Below are 23,259 nucleotides of genomic sequence, written 5' to 3' on the forward strand. Positions count from 1 at the left end.
AGTTAAGTAAATGGCCCAAGGTCACGCACTTGAGTAAATGGTGGCACCAGGATTTCAGACAAAACAATCTGATTTCACAAACTTGCCCTCTTACCACAATACGGGGCACCATGAAGCTGAACGTACATTGACAGTTTCTAGTCATGTTCCATCTATGAGCCAGCCTTAACAATAGAATTTGTAGTCAGTTTACAGTGTATTATATTGTATTATCTAATTACTGTACTCTATTTTATATTGATTTTTTTAAAGCACAACTGTGACAATTATAATTAACTTAAAATGAGTTACTAGCACGCTTTGTTAGGTGCAACATGGAGGTGACTAGTGGAACCGAGGAGCCGGTTTCCGGGGAATGGGTGTCAGTGGCACATGCTCTTTCTCTCCCAGCTGAGCCTTATGGCGACGATCCTGATATTGCCGTAAGGTCCTGAGATGGCTCGGCATGCAAGCCATGCAGCATGCTGAAGTCTACCACAAGCTGATTTCATCAGTTGACCCCCAGTTTCTGAAACTCACCAAAGTGGATGACCAAATCTGGTCTGAATTTCGGGGGGAAAATTGAAAAACTCAGGATAGATGTATTGGATGCAGAAGAACTCAAATCAGTGTCAGCTAAAGAGAAGTGGAGGCCATTCTGTTTGAAATTTGACCGGGTTGTAGAAGACCAGTTATGGTGCTTTGCTGCGACTGGATTGTTCTCAGGGCTACACTGAGGAAAACACCGTCTTTGACCCCCAGGATACAATTTTTTGCCATTGAGATTGCCCAGGACCGGGAAGGCCATAACAAAGTAATTTACACCAGTGTTCAGGATAAAGAAAAAGAGAAAGCCGACAGTGGAGAAGAGAAAGGAGCTAACAGGAGAAAAAGAAAACTGACAACGGAGGAAGTGGCTTAAACACTATTAGTGGGGTCGTAGTTGATTGTTTCTTGGTATATGCTTTCTTGGTTCTCTCCACCGGGCAAGTAAGAAATTTTGTAAATAAATTTCTTTTGGTTCTTAAAAAAAAAAAATTTTAGTTATTAGTCACAGATAATGACTTAATATTTTGGTGCATTTCCTTTTATATGTGCATGCAAATGCATTTTGAAATTTTGTCATATTCTGGTTTTTTAATTTAATATGCATAAATATGGAGCACTCACAGTGTAACCAAAATCTGATCCTGTTGATTCCGTTGTCACTGTGATTAAAATGAAAGTGAGCTGCTCCAGGGTTAATCTGTTTTGCCTGAACGTTATAGTCACAAGAGAAAAACATCTATCTTGATTTATCAATTCATCAAATAATCCGCAAAATATTGTTACTAAGCCTTATCTTTCTTTCATTTGTAGCAATAAGTATCTTCTGGTAATACATACCTGACAGCTCACACTTAAGAACAGCCAGTCACATCCTGCATGCATCCCACCCTAAAACAAAACACACTCCACATGATGTGACCAGCTGGTTTGGAAGAATCATCTGCCTATATATGTCACCTGCATTACCTTCTTAGATCCCACCCCCATTTCTTCCTTTGACCACCAGTAGTTTAACTTCATTTCAGGCAGTCTTTCTCATACACAGATATAAATCTTTTTTTACTACTTTCTCACAGCACTTCTCTAGTTATTCCCAGAAATGTGTATTTCCCCCCTTTACCTTCTCTCCTTCACCCTCTTCTGTAGGCTGAAGAATAACTCGTTATGGCAGATAAAATATACAGTGTTGCTAGTGACATACTCGTCAAAGAAAAAAACTGTAAGATTTGGAGTAGAATTAGGTATAATAAATAATCTCTTCATCCCTCAGTTCTAAAATTATACCTACTTTTCTCCTGGTACTAACATTCAAACTAAATAAAAAATAAAATAATTTAAATGTTATGTAAATACAGTTGGCATTCTTTTCATTGTACATGTACAAGATTTTGTTCGCTTACATGCATTAATTAACTTTATTATAAATCAGGATCTAATTATCAATCAAACCTTGTTTAGTGGGGAAATGTGTTGTTTCCTGGAACAGTTTTGTCACAGACCTCATCTGTAAATTAGGCATCCCTGCCCCTTCCATATTGATCTTAAATGTGTATAATCCACTTTTTAAGAAACATAAGATATATGTGTATACGTATGTTACAAGGTTAAAGTTTCCACTGAATTAGCCACGTGGATAAGAGGGGTTGTTTGACCACCTGGAAAGGGCATCACAGGGTGACAGGACCTTGGGACGTGGCCATACTCTGATTTTTAGCCAAGCTCAGGATTTAGTTTTGTCAGTGTTCCCAGATAGATCAAAGTCTATGGCATTGTCTGCAAAACGTATGTAGTTAGCTTTTCGTATACAGTAAATATTGCACCAGTGACACATGCTCATCCTTTAGGAAAGTTTATATGACGGCTAAGTTGTAATCACAAGCTAGTGAGCATGAAATTGGATATGGGGTTGGGAGTTGGTTTATATATTTAATAACAAATGTCCTGCCTCTGCTGTGGAAATGGAGACCTATCAGAGACATGTCCTTTGATTGGCTGGTTAGGACGTAAATTGTTCTCTTTGGAATTCTTTTTTTAAGATGCCACGTTGTCTGTGTTTTCATTGGAACATTTACTATTAGAATCAATTAATTAGGTGAATATCTTTTGATATGTTCATATCATCATGCTTTCCCAAAACTACCATAGTCTTAACTAGATAACGGCTTTTCAGACATTCCCTCAAGTAACCATTTAGTAACTTTGTTAGAGGAGATTGCCTATATTGATGACCAATTTCATGTCTTACTCGTTGAGTTTTACAAATTTTGCAAATTTCACTCTGAATGTATAACATTTTTAAATTCATTGTTGGGGAGGGGATTATTACTGTTTTGTGCTTGTCCATATAGCTTTTTTTTACCTTGTTATTAATTGTGTGTTTTTGTCTATCTATTTCAGGCCATATCGTAATTCTGAATCATGTCTGATAACGGAGAACTGGAAGACAAGCCTCCGGCACCTCCTGTGAGAATGAGCAGTACCATTTTTAGCACTGGAGGCAAAGACCCTTTGTCAGCTAATCATAGTTTGAAACCTTTGCCCTCTGTTCCAGAGGAAAAAAAGCCCAGGAATAAAATCATCTCTATATTCTCAAGCACAGAGAAAGGTAAATAGCTATGGTGGTTTCAAGAGTCTCAGTTATTATTTTGTTACCCATTTTGATACCTTTTTAAAGTATAATTAGTTGATTTTTTATGGTGAGAAACAATGATGAACAGATCCAAGAAAACAATTGATGGTGGTATATAGGCACTATTAGAAAGGCTAGTTTATTTTAAACTGTGATAGAAGAGAATAAAACTAAGGTTGTTGTTGTTCAGCCTACTTGTTATGTCCAGTGAATTTCTATACTCCTTCATTTTCAGAGATTTGGGACATAGTTATGGCTTCCCAACATTAAAGAGATTTGTGATATTTGAGAAAGACCTACTATTATCAGGATGGTGATAAACAGTCTACAGTCCCCTGTCTGAAATCCCTGGAGCCAACAGTGTTTTCGAATTAAGAGCTTTTCTGATTTTTGAGTAGTTAGTAATACTGCCTTTTTATCGTGTATTTGTAATGCCCTGAGAAACATCTGAGGCGGCACGCAACAATCAGCATGTTAACCTATCTTCCACAAACACGAGTCTAGTGCAGGGTTTCTCAGACTCACTGTGATTTCACGTAGTGAAAGAGTTGTTTCATGAAACTTGCGTTTGTACAGGCATACCTTGTTTTACTGTGCTTCCCAGATACTACATTTTTTACAAATTGAAGGTTTGTGGCAACCCTGCATCAAACAATTCTATCAGCACTATTTTTCTAACAGCATTTGTTCACTTTGTGTCTGTCACATTTTGGTAATTCTTGCAATATTTCAAACTATTTCTTTCTTATTTTAACAATAATTAATAATAAAAATATTTAAGGATCTCAAAAAGAAATAGTAACTTAAAATGGTCTTTATACAACTTATTACCAGCTTCTCTAAAAGCATACTTAATGTAACACACTATAAAGAGTTGTTGTGTAATAGCATTGTATAGTTTCTTTTTTTCAATTAAACATTTTTTCAATTATAGTTGACATTCAGTATTATTTTATATTAGTTTCAGGTGTACTGCGTAGTGGTTAGACATTTATATAATTTATGAAGTGACCCCCTTCATAAGTCTAGTACTCACCTGGCACTATACATAGTTATTACTATTATTGACCATATTTCCTGTACTGTACCATCCCCGTGACTATTTTGTAACTACCAATTTGTACATATTAATCACTTCGCCTTTTTTACCCAGCCCCCCAGCTCCCCTCCTATCTGGTAATTATGTTGTATCTATGAATCCGTTTCTATTTTGATTTTTTGTTGTTTATTTTGTACTTTAGATTCCACGTATAAGTAAGATCATATGGTATTTGTCTCTGTCTGACTTATTTTTCTTAGCATAATACCCTCTAATTCCATCCATGTTGTTGCATCAGACTTTTTCATTATTATATTAGTTATATAATATAATTATAATATAATATTCCCTGAGGCACAACAATATTGAAATTATACCAATGAACACACAATGGCCTCTAAGTGTTCAAATGGAAGAAACAGTGCACGTCTCTCACTTTAAATCAAAGGCCAGAAATTATTAAGCTTAGTGAGGAAGGCATGTCAAATGCCAAGACAGGCCAAAAGCTAGACCTCTTGTGCCAAACAGTTAGCTAAGTGGTGAATGCAAAGGAAAAGTTCTTGAAGGAAATGTAAAATGTTACTCCAATGAACACACAAATGATAAGAAAGCAAAACAGGCTTATTGCTGATACGGAGAAACTTTCCATGGTCTAGATAGAAGGTTAAACCAGCCAAACATTCCCTTAAGCCAGAGCCTAATCCAGAGCAAGGCCCTAACTCTCTTCAGTCCTGTGAAGGCTGAGAGAGGTGAGGAAGCTACAGAAGAAAAGTCTGAAGCCAGCAGAGGTCGGTACATGAGGTTTAATGAAGGAATCCGTCTCCGTAACATAAACGTGCAAAGTGAAGCAGCAAGTGCTGATGGAGAAGCTGCAGCAAGTTCTCCAGAGGGTCTGGAAAGATAAATAATGAAGGGGGCTACACTAAACAATAGATTTTCAAGATAGACAAAACAGCTTTATATTGGAAGAAAGTGCCCTCTAGGGCTTTCCAGCTAGAGAGAAGTCAGTGCCTGGATTCAAAGCTTCCAAGGACAGTCAGACTTTCTTGTTAGGGGCTAATGCAGCTGGTGACTTTAGGTTGAAGCCAGTTTTCATTTACCAGTCCACAAATCCTAAGGCTCTTAATAATGACGCCAGATCTACTCTGCCTGGGCTCTATAACTGGAACAACAAAGACTGGATGACAGTACATCAGTTTACAACATGGTTTACTGACTATTTTAAGCCCACTGTTGAGACCTACTGCTCAGAAAAAATTCCTTTCAAAATACCACTGCTCATTGACAAAGTACCTGGTAACACAAGCGCTCTGGAGATGTGTAATGAGAACAGTGTTGTCTTGCCTGCTCACAGAACATCCAATCTGTAGCCCATGGATCAAGGATTCATTTCTACTGCAAGTTTTATTATTTAAGAAATACATTTCAGAAGTCTGTAGCTGCCATCAATAGTGATTCCTGTTATGGATCTGGGCAAAGTAAATTGAAAACCTTTCTGAAAAGGATTCACCATTCTAGTGCCGTTTAAGAAAATTAGTGATTCATAGGAACGAGTCAAAATGTCTAACGGGAATTTGAAAGAAGTTGATTCAACCCTCATTGATGACTTTGAGGGGTTCAAAACTTCAGTGGAGGAGATAACTGCACATGTGGTGGAAATAGCACGAGAACCAGCATTAGAAGTGGAGCCTAATGTAATACAGAATTGTACACCTGAAATTATGTAATTTCATTAACAATTGTCACCCCAATAAATAAATAATAAAAAAAAGAAGAAGTGGAGCCTAAAGATGTGGCTGAATGGCTGCAATTTCATGATAAAACTGTTACGGAGGAGGAGTTGCTTCTTATTGTTTAGTAAAGAAAGGGGTTTCTTGAGATGGAATTTACTCCTGGTAAAGATGCTCTGAAGACAGTTGAAATAGCAATAAAGGATTTAGAATACTACATTAGTTGATAAAACAGTGGCAGGGTTTGAGGGAATTGGTTCCAATTTTGGAAGTTCTACTGTGGGTAAAATGCTATTAAACAGCATCGCATGCTCCAGAGAAATCATTTGTGAAAGAAAGAGTCAATCAACGCAGCAGACTTCATTGTCTTATTTTAAGAAATTGCCACGGCCACCCCAGTCTTCAGCAACCACCACCCTGATCAGCCAGTAGCCATCACATTGAGGCAAGACCCTCCACCAGCAAAAAGATTACAACTCTATGAAGGCTCAAATGATGGTTAGCATTTTTTAGCAATAAAGTACTTTTAAATTAAGGTATGTACATTTTTTTTTAGATCTAACACTATTGCACATTTAATAGACTGTAGTAATAGTGTAAACATAACTTTTACATGCGCTGGGAAACCAAAATATTCATGTGATTTGCTTTATTGAGATACTCCGTGGTGGTGGTCTGGAACCGAACCTGCAATCCTCGTATGGCTGAGCTATGCCTGTATTGAGTCAGGATGTAAAATGCATTGATGTGGGTTCTGGACAAAGATTTAAGGTTTGCTGTGAGGTATATATTTAGGAGTAAAATTGCAAGGTATTCTCATATTTGACTTGACTATTTGTCAGATGGCTTTATCAAGTTTTTTGGGGGTTCTTTTTGTTTTTTTTTTTTGAAGATTTTATTGGGAAAGGGGAACAGGACTTTATTGGGGAACAGTGTGTACTTCCAGGACTTTTTTTCCAAGTCAAGTTGTTGTCCTTTCAGTCTTAGTTGTGGAGGCGCAGCTCAGCTCCTGGTCCAGTTTGCCGTTTTCTAGTTGCAGGAGGCGCAGCCCACTATCCCTTGCGGGACTTGAGGAGTTGAACCGGCATCCTTGTGGCTGAGAGCCCACTGGCCCATGTGGGAATCCAACCGGCAGCCTTTGGAGTTAGTAGCATGGACATCTAACCGCCTGAGCCACCGGGCCGGCCCCCTCAAGTTTTTTTATGTTCATTCTCACACACAGAACATAAATGTTCCCATTGCTAAACATCCTTGCAAATCCCTGTATTACAGGACTTTAAATTTTTGCCAGCTGGCAGTTGTGAAATGGTATCCCATTGTAGTTATAATTTGCATTTCCCTGTTAATTTACCATTTGTGTTTTCTGTGGCATGTTCTTTTTTTTTTTTTTTTTTTTTTTTTAGTTTTATTTTATTTTATTTTTACATCCCTCACACCGTGAACCCCCCTCCCCCCATCCACCACCACCCCGACCTCACACCGAGCCATCACATTATACACATAAAATTATAGTTGGCATTCATTAATGTCCAGCCTCTGGTGTACAATGCCATGACCAGGCATCCACAGCATCCCTGAGGTGGTCTCCCAAACAGGACACATGTCCATCGGACACCCAACAAAATCCCCAAACACTATTGAATAAGTTCCCCAAAGTAATTCTCAAAAAACCCTGAGGCCATCCTGTGGTCACCAGCCGCCCCCCAACCCCTTCACCCTTCCCCCCATCCCAACCCCCTCCCCCCAGCCCCAACCCCCTCCTCCCAGCCCATCTAACAACTCTCAGTTTTTTGTGTCCCCAAAACTGTTTCTGATTAGTTCATACACATATTCTTTTCTTTAGATTCCGCATATAAGTGAGATCATATGGTACTTGTCTTTCTCTTTCTGACTTATTTCACTTAACATAATGTTCTCTAGATCCATCCATGTTGTTGCAAATGATAAGATTTCTTTCTTCTTTATGGCTGCATAGTACTCCATTGTATAAATGTACCACAGCTTCTTAATCCAGTCATCGACCGATGGGCATTTCGGTTGTTTCCATATCTTGGCTATTGTGTAAAGTGCTCTGTGGCATGTTCTTTAACCTACTTTTTCTATTGAAGTTTTCTCTTATTTATTGGTAAACATTCCTAATAGACTATATAGTAATCCTTTGTCAGTCTTATTAAATATCGTTTTCCAGGTATGATTTGCTTTTTCACCCTTTTAATGGTATCTTTTGATGAATAGAAGTTACTAATTTTGGTGTAGTTAAATTGATTGATTCCTTTCCTTTATGGCTTGAGTTTGTGTGTTTTAAGAAATCTTTGCCAAACTAAGGGTCAAAGATATTTTCTTAGGTTTTTCTAAAAGTTTTACTGTTTGCCTTTTATAATGTAAACCTTTGAACTATCTGTGTTTGGTTTTTGTGAGTCTGTAAAGAGAGATCCATTTTCACTTTTTTTTTTTAACCAACGTTCCAGACGATTTATTGAAACTTTTATTATTTCTCCACTGACCTGCAACACTAGCCATTATCTGTCAGGTTTCCATATATGCCTGGGTCTGTTTATGTGTTCTCTATTTTATTGCATTGGCTTGTCTCTGCTTGAGCTAATACTATACTGCCTTAATTACTATAGTTTATAATTTTCATCCTCAGTAGAGGAAATCTGCTACCAAGATCTTCTTCAAGATCTTTTGGCCCTTTGCTGTTTTTTTTTAATAAATTTTAGAATTTGCTTATATCATGTACTTTTTAAAAAACCTGTTGATGTTTTAATTAGAATTGCATCGAATGTGGGGGGAAAGTTGGGGAGAATTGCATTCAGCTTTGTAACTGAGAATAGAGCTCCAGTGTCTCTTTGTTGGCCTATTTGGAGGGAGATTTAGGAGGCGTGGTTTTCAGTTAGAGCAGAGATGGAATGTTTGGAGGGTATGGAGATCCTGATTCTTCCTATTCCCTGGGGCTCTTCCCTCCCTTTTCAGTCCAGCTTCCCACACTTAACTGTTCCTGCCTGGAAGCTGACGCCTCTACCTCTGGCACCACTGGGGCCTGAAACTTTGATGGTTAGGAATGAGGGAGAGCCCTGTGTGTATATGCACATTCATGCTTATAAGAACACAGAAATCTACCTGCTTAAATGCTCCCTACTTTTGTGCAGTAGCATTCTCTTGTCTCCATCCAGAACTGCTGTTTCTTTAGTTTTGTCTTAGTAGCTTTTCATTTCTAGGCATTCCTTATAGATTTTATTCCATGATAAGTAGAGATTTGGTGTAGAATGGGAGGGCTACCATATGTGCTTAGTCTGTCATCTTGAAACAGAAGTCTACAAGGGAAAAAAAATTGTATATTTTTTAAAAAATCATGACCCTAAGATTTTTGCCATCTTTAATGTATGGCCTAATCTAGAGATAATGCATTTTATTCTATTAAAATTTGCTTCCCTTATTGCTGTCCTTACTAACAAATGGCTAACATTTTTCTTTTAAAAAAAGAATGACTTTGTATCTCTAGTTATTCATTATTGGTTTTAATCAGTGTCACTAGAAAATTAAGAAAATCAGAAATTATGCCTTTTATGACAACTTGATTGAACAGATGTTACCACATCCCTGCTATACTCATATGTATCTTACACACTGAGTCATCAGAGGCCCAGTGATAAGCAAAGCAGGTGGTGGCCCTGCCCTCATGGCACTAATCAGAAACTACAGCACATAATTACAAACTGAAAAGTTATAATAGGGACAGTGTAAGAAGTTGTCCTATCTGAGATGGCTTCCTAAAGAGGTGACATTAGAGTGGAAGACTAAAGGATGAATAAGTGAAAATAGTTCGGAGGACTTTGGTAGTTGAAAAGTGTATTCCATTCCTAGAAGAGTTTCAGTGGCCCAGCCACAGAACAGATCATAGCGCATTCATGGATCTGAGCACAGTCCAATGTGATTTGAAAGCAAGAGGGAGGGAGAATTACAGCATGATGTATGTAGAAAACTACAAACAACTCAACAGGCTGAAGAGGTAGGCAGGGAGCAGGTCATAAGGGGCCTTGTATTCCATGCTACAGAGCTCACATTTTATCCTGTTTCCTGGGGAACCATTACAGAATTTTAAACGGGGAAAACCTGGTTTCTGTCTTAAAAAGGAGACACTGGTAGCTGTATAGAAAGTAGGTTTTGTTGGAGGCCTAAGCCTGAAGTTAGAAACTGGTTGGGAGGATTTTACAGTAGTACAGGTGAAAAATGGCTGTCAAGTCCAGTAGTTTTGATAATGAAAATGGTGATGAGCCATTATCTTGGCTAATATTTGAAAGCGCTGTTTAGTTAGCTGGCGTTGAGTAGAATGTTGTTTATTAACAAAAATTTTCATATCTATTCATTCTATATGCACCTTCACATCTGCTTGGTTATGAAGATGATAGACTTAGAACTATAAATATCCCTTCTGCTCCAAAAATCGAATTCTAAGATTAATAATAGTAGCCCATACTCTGCCTGTTTCCTAGAGAATACCTTCTTTGTGATGGAACAAGTTTAGTTTCACCAATTTGAAGCTGTTCCGGATCAAAAGAACAAAAGGGGAATCACTAGTTCTTTTAGAAAGAGACAGAAGAGTCTTCCTTTTAAAGAGATGGGTTTTGTTTTGTTTTTTACCTTAAACTCTAGCTCAGAGGTAGCCTAAAAGGTGGTGGCCTAGAAGGATGTGGCAGTGACACACTTATGATTCTTTTTTAGACTTTATTGGGGAAGGGGAACAGGACTTTATTGGGGAACAGTGTGTATTTTTCCAGGATTTTTTCCAAGTTGTTGTCCTCTTAAATCTTAGTTGTGGAGGGTGCCGTTCAGCTTCAATTTGTTGTCCTTTCAGTCTTAGTTGTGGAGGGCGCAGCTCAGCTCCAGGTCAGTTGCCGTTGCTAGTTGTAGGGGGCACAGCCCACCATCCCTGTGGGAGTTGAACCAGCAACCTTTTGGTTGAGAGGACGCGCTCCAACCAACTGAGCCATCCGGGAGCTCAGCGGCAGCTCAGCTCAAGGTGCCGTGTTCAATCATTAGTTGCAGGGGGCGCTGCCCACCATCCCTTGTGGGAAATCGAACCTGGCAACATTGTGGTTGAGAGCCCACTGGCCCATGTGGGATGTGGGAATCGAACCGGCAGCCTTCGGAGTTAGGAGTGCGGAGCTCCAACCGCCTGAGCCTCCAGGCCAGCCCCACTTAATGATTCTTTTAAGTACCTTTCGTGCAACACATGACCCAGGGGCTCCACCCCATGGCTGAAGGTTGCTGCACCTGCTTGTTCTGTGGACTAATGAAGTTGGAAAATGATCCTAAGAGTCTTTTCCCCCGCCTAGTACCCTGACAAGTTGTGCATTTTATTAAAAGAAGTTTCTTCCTCTGGTCCATGACTTCCCATCAAGTGATCCAGTTGCCTGGTAGACATCCTGTAAATAGATAATTGTGGATTTTTTTGGTGGTGGTGGTGGTGGTCTTTGTAGGCTTCCAGCGTTAGAAAGCAGTTATTCTGTTTATATAGAAGTATCCTTCCAGCACATTGTTTGAGACATGCTTCGGTATCTTTTTATTTTAGATACTTTTTAAAATACCCCTTTCCCCTCCTACTAGGACTGCTAAAATACAGGGAGTACTTGTGTGTGTATTTGTGTGTTATATAAAAAGAAATGGAATTAAACAGATTATTAGGATATTGTGTCATTTTCTTTTAAGTGCACTAATGTATGAAAATATGTCTCAAGTTCTGCTTCATCATTTACACATCTTTCCTTTAACTTTTTATTCTCTACTCCTATCGTATAGGTATGACACTTTCTTTAATATATGTCTCTAAACTTATTATTCCCAAGTTGAAAAGTATTTATGGGCCTTAGACACAACAGGAATCAGAATTCTCTTGCCATATGTCTTATCTTTCCCCTTTCTGTGTACCTGATCGTATTTCTTTCTATTTCAGATTGGTTTTTCTCTATGTGTTAGGAAATGTATCCCACAATAGCTCCTGTGTTTTATTTCTCATAACTTCATTCACTGGTGAGAGACTGATTCTCGGGGTCCTAAGTCCGGCTTAGTTTAGGTGTTCGCCCCTGAACTAATGTAACTGGCTGTGTGGGGAACTGTGGCTGACTTGACTTGAATGCGATGCCTGCCTTGGACCAGCCATCTGGAATCAAAGTCATATTAGAAAATAGCTTCTTTCTCAACCATATGCTAATCAGAAGTGGGATGCTGGGCAGATTTCTTTTAAAAGAAAAAACAAGCACTTTTATAGTATATGAAATTGTGTAGTTTTTCTGTCAGCAGTTAAGGGCTGTATTAAAAGTAAACTATTAGCTTATAGTTGGTTAATAAATATTTCCTCTTGTGCGGGATACCAAGTTAGAAGTCAAGAGACATAAAGAGAAGTAGAGGGTGTGACATCAGATTACTCACAGTCTAGTGGAAACTGAGAGGTTTTTTATGATAGGTGGAATGGTGCATTTCAGTAAAGATAGCACAGTTTACGTGAGGCTTACCAGTTGCATTTCCCTCTGCTCCATTTTGTGACCAGTGTGCCCTGCTCTCTTACCACAGCTAGGTCTCTTGCAAATAAATATTATATGTGCCTAGGAACCTAGAGAAGAGATGGACATTTGAGCACAATCCTATTATCACTAGTCAAAAATTGGAATGTTTCCTAATGCTAGGGCATTAGCATCTCGATAAACAAAGAATAGTGTACAGTAACATTCCATCTTTATATGTGCAGACCTATCAAACAACATGACTTTTAGCTCTTTTATATTAGGAGAATCTTCTGGTTAAACATAGCAGATTGACCACATGCCTCTATTTACACTTCCTCCCCAGACCCAACTAAAATGGCAGTAAAAAAAAAAACCAAACCAAAAAACCGGTAATATCACAAAGGTGAAGAAAATGGGAGAGGAGACAGTAGTACACGAGATTTCAATACATATTTGGAAGATTGAAGTAGTGGCGAAGTGGCAACTGACTAAGCAGAACAGAGGAAGACATATCCTAAGTATTTGCAGGGGAATGTTTGAGCGTGAACCAGTTTTCCTTGTAAAATTCTCAGAGGCTCAGGATTTAGGGGCATGCGCGCATGCGCACATGTGTGAGAGAGTGTGAGTGGGCATAATAGGCCTAAAAGGAGGAAACAGTTGTAAATTTATCTAGGAAGTGTCAAAGGGACTTTAGCATCCCCCCTTTACCCCCATATGCCCATGCAAATACAACTCCCATCCTCTAGGAGAACAAAAGAACAAATGATGTTGACATTTATTGGAGGAGAAATTAAACCTGAGAGGCCTTTTATTCTTGTCAGGGGAGTTAGGAAAAGGTGTAGTACCAGAATAAGAAAGGCGCATTCAATGAAAGTTAACATACTAAACTCCTTTCCTCTGCCCTGCTTTCCGAACATTTGTAGCTTGACTCAAAGCCCTCAGACAAGAGATTGGAAGATTTTTCTCTGGAAAAAAAATACTTTAGGTACCCCACTCTCCACCCCATCTTTAATGAAAAGACTGACTTACCTCCCAGTTAACTTTTTAGTACTTTTCTGTATGAATAGACAGCAAAGGATTGCCAGACATCTGAAAAAAAAAAAACCTTTACCATAAGAGAAGCCAAAACAACAGGGAATTAAGAATATAGAAGAAACAGACAATGTGGGGAGAAGAAAAAAAAACCCAACATATATACACACATAAATGATATAGCAGGAGAGATAATTGCATCCATGAAACAAAAGTTTTCTCAGAGAAAGAATGATCAGAGAATAATGAGAAATAATTCTTGGAAAAATCAACATTTAAGATTACCAAAACAAACAAAAGATGTCAATATGTTAAGATTGGAAGGTAGTTAAGAAAGTTCTCTCAGATCATTAAACCACAATAAAATTATGAGAGAAACGGTAACAGTTGTAAGATCAGGCCAGTCTTACTAATGGACTGATATAACTAATAATGAACAAAGAAAACAGAGAGAAGGACATAAATAATAGAAAAAAATTCCCCAATCTGAAAAATATGATTTCAGGTGGAAGGGGCTCATGAGTACTCAGCATAGTGAACGAATGAAGACCACATCAAATCACATCACCCTGAAATTTCATAATATCATGGATAAGAGAGCAAAACTTGTTATACTTCCAGTCAAGATGAAGTAATGGACCAGAATTACCCCTCCACCTGAAAGAATTAAAACACTGGGAAAGTACATACCAAGCAATGGGGCAATTAAGTGGTCTCCTAGAGGTGAGAAACAGCTGGGAATTGGGGGATGCCCAAGCAGCTAGTTTTTAGTACAGATAGAAGAACTGAACAGAGAGAGAGAAAGATCTGCAGAGGGTTTCCCTTGAGTCTTCAGTAGCACTTGTATGTGAGGAAACTACTCAAAACTGGAGAAAGGACCACTGGAAATGATTAGAGGGAACAGTCCTCGAAGTTCACACAGGGCTTGCACCAGAGTGGGGGGAGAGAGTGGAGGAGGCCGAAGAAGGGAGGGGAAAAAGATTAGTGGTTGCCTAGAACTTGGGGAGCTAGAAGGAATACTTGGGAGTGACTGCTAACGAGTATAAGGTTTCTTTTAGAGGTGATGCTAACAATTAAAAGAAACCTGGACTGGTTATGTGATATATCAAACAAAACAGATTTTAGATCAAAACGTATTCAAAGGATAAGGAATATTTTTATAATGGTCATAGGGTCAGTTCATCGAGATGATACAAAAGAACTAAACATTTATGAGCCTAACAATAGAGCTTCAAAATACATGAAGCAAAAACAGAATTTCAAGTTAGAAATAGACAGATCCTCTTAATTTGGAAATTCTAGTATACTTCTTTCAAAAGTTGGGATAACAAGTAGACAGAAAATTCCTAAAACTGCCAACCAGCTTGACATTTATAGAAAACTGCACCCAACAAAATATACATTCTTTTTTAGTGAAAACAGAACATTTAGTAAGATAGGTCATAATTCTAGGGTCATTTTTTAAAATCTTAATAAATTTAGAAGGATTCAAATCACATAAAGTATATTCTGTGACCACAATGTAAGTAAAGTGGAAATCAATAACAAATCTCTGGAAATATTTGGAAAGTAAATAAAACACTTCCAAATAAATGAAACCAAAAAGATATTTACAAAGTATGGTAAAATGAATGAAAATGAAAATTCAAAGTGTATCTGTTTGATCCTACTAAGTATTTAGAGGAAAATTTTATAGTATTTAACACCCATATTAGAAAAGAAAAAGGTATCAAGTCAATGACTTAAGACATCTTAATAAACTAAAAGTGAAGAACAGGTGAGATTCAAGTAAATGGAAAAAAAAGAGATAATAAAAATCAAAGTGGAGATTAATGAAATAGAAGGAAAAAACAATACAGAAAAATGAATGAAACCAAAAGTTGATTTGTTGAGAATGTCAATAAAATGGATAAACCTCTAGCCAGACTAATGGGAAAAAAGAAAAGGCACAAATTACCATATTGAAAATGAGAGGTGGCAACCCTACAGATTTTACAGATATTAAAAAGATACAGTAATATTGAGAACAAATGTTACAAACGAATCCAACATATCAGATAAAGTGGGAAATTTTATTTCAAAGCTCACTCAGGAAGAAATAGGTAACCTGAAAATCTTGTATTTCTGAGGGAAATTTAATTTGTAGGTGCTAGCCTTCCCACAAAGAAATGTCAGACCCAGGGCATTCCATAGGTGAATTCTACCAAACATTTAAGGAAGATATATCACTAATGATACACAAACTTCCAGAAAATTAAATAGGAAGGAATACTTCCCAACTCATTTTATTAGACCAGTGTTACTGGGATGCCCCAACCAAAGACAAGAAAGCAATACCAATATCCCTCATGAACATAGATGTAAAATCTTAGCAAGAGTTTAGCAATTAGAACCCAGCAGTATATAAAAAAGAGTAATATATCATGACCAAGTGGATTTCATTTCAGAAATGAAAAGTTGGTGTAACATTTGGAAATCAATGTTATTCACTATATTAACAAAAAAAGAAAAGATTAACCATATGCTCACCTCAGTAGGTACAGAAAAAGCATTTGACAAAATCCAATACCTATTTCTGATAAAAGCATTCAGCAAACTTGGAATAGGAGGAAATGCCATTAACCTGATAAAAGGCATCTTTGACAAACCTACCACTGGCATCAAACTTAATGGTAAAAAAAAAAAAAGAAAGAAAGAAAGAAAAAAGACTGTTTCCCCCCTAAGATCAGGAAGGATGCAAAGATTTCCCTTCTCACTACTTGTATTCAACAGCAGTATTAACTTTTATTCAGTAGCAATTATTTTTTTATATTGTTACAACTGTATTTTATTTTTAAAGATTTTATTGGGGAAGGAGAACAGGACTTTATTTATTGGGGAACAGTGTGTACTTCCAGGACTTTTTCTTTCCAAGTCAAGTTGTTGTCCTTTCAGTCTTAGTTGTGGAGGTGCAGCTCAGCTCCAGGTCCAGTTGCCTTTGCTAGTTGCAGGGGACACAGCCCACCATCCCTTGCGGGAGTCAAACCAGCAACCTTGTGGTTGAGAGGACGCGCTCCAACCAGCTGAGCCATCCGGGAACTCAGTGGCAGCTCAGCTCAAGGTGCCATGTTCAATCTCAGTTGCAGGGGGTGGAGCCCACCATCCCTTGCGGGAATTGAGGAATCGAGCTGGCAACCTTGTGGTTGAGCGCCCACTGAACCATGTGGGAATCGAACCGGCAGCCTTCGGAGTTAGGAGCATGGAGCTCTAAACGCCTGAGCCACCAGTAGCAATTATTAACCTCAGTAAAAAGAAGAGGTTAGAGTTACACAAGAAAGGTGATGTGGTCTTTGTAAAGGACTTGTTCACGCGTGTATATTATCTACATAGTCATAGTAATGTAAATTGTTCTTTCTGGGTAAATATAGCCAATGGAAATAGGATTTGATAGATTTCGTTTTCCAAATTACTCAGCATCTTAGGTGTAGGTCTTGATTTATTAGAGAACAAATCTGTTCTAAGGGGCTGTCTCTTCTGCCCGTGCCCTTTTACTCAGGGCTGGTGCTGGGTTAGTCTGTGCGCCTCTTTAATCGGGTCACTGTCTGTCCCCACCTTTGCTTGATCACAGGATTGGTTATTGTACTTCATTTATCAGTTTCCTGTCATTGTCTTTAGGGGAAACCTTTTTTCTAGAATAACTTTGTTCCTAATCTATTTCAGGAAAAATATAAACATATGAGTACCTTTATTAATCTTGTTTAAATAGGCTAATTCTTTTTTTTTTCTTTTTTAATGTCCTCTAGGAAGTAAGAAGAAAGAGAAGGAACGACCAGAAATTTCTCTTCCATCTGATTTTGAGCACACCATCCATGTTGGCTTTGATGCTGTTACTGGAGAATTCACTGTGAGTTACCTAGTTGGGACTTGTTTATATGTCATCAGTCAAGCTTTTCCACTCTGTATTAAGGTTGAAATTAACTTTTCTATCCACATCGTAACAGAATTCTTAGTGCTTTTCTTCTAAAAGTGTTTGTGGTTGGATATATCTTTATTCTAGGGAGCCGAGCCTGTTATAATTATGCAAAATAGATTTAGATAAATAGACCTTTAGTAAACTCGGCGGACTAGAATTTAGTCAATCCAATAGTTGTGTAGATTGTTTTGTATTTTGTCATTTAGCTCTGGAAATTGATTTTATTAGAGCAACTCAAAACAACTGATTTCTGAATATCTTTTTGTTAGGGCATGCCAGAACAGTGGGCTCGATTATTACAGACCTCCAATATCACCAAACTAGAGCAAAAGAAGAATCCTCAGGCCGTGCTGGATGTCTTAAAGTTCTATGACTCCAACACAGTGAAACAGAAATATCTGAGCTTTACTCCTCCAGGTAAGACATCAGTCAACAGTAAAAGGTTGATTCAAATGAGATTGCGGAGTTGTGAAGCTCTTCTAGATAAAAAGAAAGCTTCTAGAAAAATAAAAAACTAAGCTGTGGTTCTTGTCTCTGCTTCTTTTCTTGCATGGATCTGCCTTGTGTAAACTGATTGGAGCAGCTCTTTCATAATTTGGAGTCCGGGAATCTCTTAGTTTTGCCAAAAGTGGGTGTTTTGGCCTTTTTGTTTTTTCTCTTCACTACTTTTCAGTGACATCCAGCATATATAAATACAAGGGAAAGATGCTGATTTATAGGTGTGTTTATACTAGAAATATATTTACTGTTAGTGGGATGGGAGAAGGGTGGTTTTAAATGCACAAACCCTGAAGTAAATGTTTAAGTCCACTCAAAAATTGAAACTTATCAAATATATGAACATTAAATAAGCATTAGATTAAAGTACCTCAAAACTGGAATATCATCAGGTAAGAACTGGAGAATAGTGGATTTTTAAAAAATTGTTTGTTCAAATCAGGATCAGAATAGAATTCATACAGTACAGTTGATTACGCTATCTCTTGAATCTTTTTTGATATTTAGGCTTCCTCTCCCTCACGCTGGTTCTCGTGGTTTCTTTTCGTTGCAATTTATTTGTTAAAGAAACAAGATCGTTTGTCCTGTTTCCTTCAGTGTGGATTTTACTAATTACATTCCAAGGTGTTATTTAATATGTTTCTGTGTCCCCTGAAGTCATACATGTAGTTTTTAAAAATGATATGGTTGATTATGATTGAGCTAAAACCATACCTGTAGTTTTAACTATACTTAATTTGAATGTATCATTGCCAAAATAAGGGCTGTGTTCAAGGAAGAAATAGAGACCACTTGGCAAATGGTTTTGAACTTTTTTGCTTAGTCTACTACGTCCTTAGCAAAAGGTCAGACTTGTCTCTAGAATGTGTCAACTAGTAAGTCTATAAATTAGTAATCTTTTTTTTAAATCAATGTTTGACCAGAAAATAGTATATTCTTTTCAGTGTGAGTGTGTGTGTGTGTGTGTGTGTGTGTGTGTACATTTTTAAAAGTAAAACAAAACAAAACTTGCTCTTCTAAACTCCAATATTTTAACATTTAGTCTTTGTGAACTGTTTTACCTTCAGGGATTTGTTTTCATATTGATCAAAATTGATGTCAAGAATTGTCCTTTGACCAATGGCCATTGTCTGAAGTGTTGCTCTAAGTTCCTTGATAGGCAGTTTTCGAAGAAAGTATCGTTATGAGTGAACTTGTTTTAATAAATACAGATTGACAGTTGTGGTTTCAAATAAATTTTTAGTAACTTTATTAAGATATAATTTATATGCTATAAAATTCACCTATTTGGAGTACACAATTCAATGATTTTTAGTAAATTTGCAGTTCCATTAAGATTTGAGATTTGTTAGCTCAATCTTATATGAATTCTTGTTTGAATACTGATATTATTGTTTTTCTCAAGACTTAGTTCAACTTAAAATGAAATCAGTCTAAGAACATTTTACTTCCTCTGCTTTACATTTTCTTTTATTATATAGATGTTTTATTTTGTGAATTGTTAATTTAGTTTTCTGTTTCGTATTCAGAGAAAGATGGCTTCCCTTCTGGAACACCACCAGTAAGTTAATATGTTATTTCTTGTAGCTCTTGTTCTAATATAAATTACCCCAAACAAATCTCAGTTCTGTTTTACTTTCTAAAATACATTATAGCCATCAGAAATAAATAACCACTTTATAAATGTTTTAGCTATCCACTTGATTAGTTGAGAGAGCCATATTAAACAAATTGAATTTCCTTGATATGATAGTTAAAGTGACTAAAACTTACTAGGATCTTTAGAGAAGTTTAGCTACTTTTGGGTAATGTTTCCATATATAAACACGAATACAAAGAACTTGCTAGCTTTTTCCTGTGATACCATGCCATGCTACTGAATATAGACTTGAGAAACATGTGAACAATTGAAGCCTTTTAGAGTCTTCAGAGTGTCGGAAACTTGATCTAAGTTATTATGTAAGCACAGTTACCTCCTGCAAACAATCACCTTTTTATTTTCAATTCCTCAATTAGGAGGAAACAATCTCCTGGAGTTAATATGAAGATTAAATGCGATAACATGTAAAGTACCTAACTAGCACATACCTGGAGTATAATAATCGCTATAAAGCTTAATACCTTCCTCTTGCTTTGTTAGCCTCCATTTTTCTCTCGTGAATCTGGCTGTTTCAAATGACTGAAAATGACTGACTTATACAAAGCCTAGAAAATCTGTTTTTGGTCTTAACAAAGTGATATTTTACTTTTAGGGTTTGTTTAAAGGGTATCAGATTCTCTGTATAAACGGCCTAAATTCTCTCAAGAATACTTGATGTTTATCATACACATTTATTTCATAAACTACTTTTCTGATAAAATTGCCTTTACTTTTTAAGTGATTAGATTAGAGCCAGTGTTGAAACCAGCTCTTAAAATACATTTCTTCAAGTGTGTTAAAAGAAAGATAGTTATATTTTAATATATTGTTATATTTGCCTTCCTTGCTTTGCTCGTATGATAAATGCAGCTGAATACCAAGGGATCAGAAACATCAGTAGCAGTAACAGAGGAAGACGATGATGATGAAGAGGCTGCTCCCCCTGTTATTGCCCCACGACCAGATCATACAAAATCGGTGGGTGTCTGATGAGTGAATCAGGATGTGTGTGCCGGTGTGTTTTAAAAAACAGCAGTCTGTATTTGACTTCCAATGATTAATTTTTAAATACCCTCATGCTTAAAATATTTTAGTGTGGGGAATTTGAACAGGAGATCTTTACCTAAAGACCACTCATAAAACAACTAGCTTTTTAAAGAAAACCAGTAAAATGCACCTAAGCCATCAAAAAAAACTAGCTTTTTTGAAAGTTAAAATCGAATGGCTTCTTTAAAATTAAAGTTAAAATATCTCATTGTTTTTTCTTTTTGGTATTAAATCTTCTCTTTCAAAGAATTCATCTGTTTCTCTGGCTTTCTTTGTTTATGTCAATGCAAATAACTACTGTATCTAAAACTTAGATTTTACTTCTCACCCAAATTATGTATTTTATCCCATTTTACATTTCTCTCAAAACATTGGTGTCATTCAAGAGGCTGCTGAGTGTGAAAGTTTTACCAGATATAGGAGAATTTGAACAATTATAACCTTAGATAGAGACAGAAAGAAAGAGTCCTGTCCCTCTCTCTGTACTACTACCAGTAAAGTGTGGGAAAAGGTGCCGCACAGTGGAGTGTGATAGAGTAATGGCCCGATGGTCAGGTAAAGCTCTGAGGCCTGCCCTTAGATCATGATCTAATGATAGGGGCCCTATTTTCTTTTTTTTCTTTTTTAATTGGGGAAGGGGAACAGGACTTTATTTGGGAACAGTGTGTACTTTCGGGACTTTTTTCCAAGTCAAGTTGTTGTCCTTTCAGTCTTAGTTGTGGAGGGCGCAGCTCAACTCCAGGTCCAGTTGCCGTTACTAGTTGCAGGGGGCGCAGCCCTCCATCCCTTGTGGGACTCGAGGAATTGAACTGACAACCTTGTGGTTGAGAGCCCACTGGCCCACGTGGGAATCGAACTGGCAGCCTTTGGAGTTAGGAGCATGGAGCTCCAATCGCCTGAGCCACCGGGCCGGCCCCAGGGGCCCTATTTTCTTTATCTCCTAGAACTGGCTGTTTGACACGAAATGGTAGAAATCATATTTGTGTAAAAAATTTTGTGGGAATTAATAGTTATTTTAACATTAAGGTTTCTATTATTAGAACACTGGAGACAGCTTGGTTTTGGTTAAAATTCAAAGAACTGAATAGTGTGCCAATAAGAATACCTAGGGCCGGCGCAGAGACTCAGGTGGTTGGAGCGCCGTGCTCCTAATGCTGAGGTCACCGGTTTTAACCAGAGTGGGGTGGGGGGAAGGTTGAAGTAGGGGGGGAAATAAAGAAAAGAATACCTAAAAATATTTTTCCTCAAATCTCAGCAATTAACTGTCTCTCTGCAGATTTACACGCGGTCTGTGATTGACCCTATTCCTGCACCAGTTGGTGATTCTAATGTTGATGGTGGTGCCAAGTCTTCTGACAAACAGAAAAAGAAGACCAAAATGACAGATGAAGAGATTATGGAGAAATTAAGTATGTTTCCTATATTTTACATTATTTTTAAATTGTTAAGAGCTCTTGAAACATTTGGCCCAGATGGATTTTAATTTATACCCTATATATTTGTTTAAGACATAAAGAATAAAATGTTTTCTTCTAGGAACAATAGCTTGAATTAAAATCTAGTAAAGCCAAAATAAAAAAATGTAGTGAAGCCAAAATAATACTCATTCTCCTCCCTGCTTATTTATTATGTGTTGACTAGTGAGCAACATCTCTGCAATAGTCAGTATCATTTTTTTCTCTTCTTCCTTTTTGTCTGTCAACTATCATTGGCCTGGAGGAAGCATTGGAAATAATGTACATAGTGTCAGAGAGAGGGTAGCAATACTGTCGGACTTACAAATGTACAGCAACTGTAGTTATAAAGAACACTGATCTAGTGGGACCAAGGAAAACTGTAACTGCAGTGGCTGGGGACTTGAGATTGGGTACCTATATAAAATTGGATTATTTGAGCTTCCAGTCTCCTTTACCTTGATCGAGCAAGTGAAAATTTATTATGGTTTTCTCATGTTTTTACTTACTGGTAGTAAGACTGTAAGATAATTTTATGCCCAACATCCTAATTTTAAAACATGTTTCTTTATGAACTTTCCTAAAACAGATGTTTGATTAGTTCATATTAGAGTAGCTTTTATATTAATAAAGGGTTTTCTAAATCTACTGTAAGATCAAAGATGTTGGAAGAGTCAAACAAGCCATTTAGGGTTAATCATTTGCATATTATTTATATATTTCTGATAGTAAATAGTTTCATAACATGAGTTTAATACATTTCAGTGGACTATGAAATTTTCCCCAGAAATTGTCCAGTTTTAAGACTAAACATCCCACATCATGGGAAACCTCTCAGTTTCAGGCAAACTAGTACAGTTGGTTATTTTTGAGGAAAACATGATCATTTTTGAGGAAATGATAGGATAATGAAGGCATTGGTTAGGAGTTCTAATCTCGATCCTTTTCTTTTTAAATTAAGTTTCTTTAGTGTTTTGTGTTTGAAACATACATTATTTTTGATATTTAGTGTTAATGTTTGAAAACCACTGTTCTAAAATCAGTGGTTTATTAAAAGGATTAATGATATCAGAATTAATTTACAATTTAAAAGTGCTTGACTGAGATCATAACTTTTTGTTGTTTTTGTTTAAAATAGGAACTATTGTGAGCATTGGTGACCCTAAGAAAAAATACACAAGATACGAAAAAATTGGGCAAGGGTAAGT

The 23,259-nt window shown here is 37.1% G+C and overlaps 1 protein-coding gene and 1 pseudogene across 2 annotated transcripts in view; both read left to right on the forward strand.

The window, feature by feature from the left end:
• PAK2 (p21 (RAC1) activated kinase 2) overlaps nucleotides 1-23,259 on the forward strand; it is an 82,559-nt gene that overhangs the window by 37,313 nt on the left and 21,987 nt on the right. The window contains exons 2-8 of the mRNA XM_081028334.1: nucleotides 2,926-3,133; nucleotides 17,244-17,344; nucleotides 17,683-17,830; nucleotides 19,441-19,472; nucleotides 20,421-20,528; nucleotides 21,874-22,006; nucleotides 23,190-23,253. Of these exons, the coding sequence (XP_080884460.1) occupies nucleotides 2,947-3,133; nucleotides 17,244-17,344; nucleotides 17,683-17,830; nucleotides 19,441-19,472; nucleotides 20,421-20,528; nucleotides 21,874-22,006; nucleotides 23,190-23,253 (773 nt within the window). The 5' untranslated portion in view covers nucleotides 2,926-2,946. The remainder of the gene's footprint in view (nucleotides 1-2,925; nucleotides 3,134-17,243; nucleotides 17,345-17,682; nucleotides 17,831-19,440; nucleotides 19,473-20,420; nucleotides 20,529-21,873; nucleotides 22,007-23,189; nucleotides 23,254-23,259) is intronic.
• Nucleotides 315-901, forward strand: LOC308510094 (protein PBDC1-like; annotated as a pseudogene). The gene has a single exon. The product of its transcript is annotated as a protein PBDC1-like (transcript).

The sequence above is a fragment of the Rhinolophus hipposideros genome, assembly GCF_964194185.1.
Source record: "Rhinolophus hipposideros genome assembly, chromosome: 2".
In the NCBI taxonomy this organism is placed as follows: Eukaryota; Metazoa; Chordata; class Mammalia; order Chiroptera; family Rhinolophidae; genus Rhinolophus; species Rhinolophus hipposideros.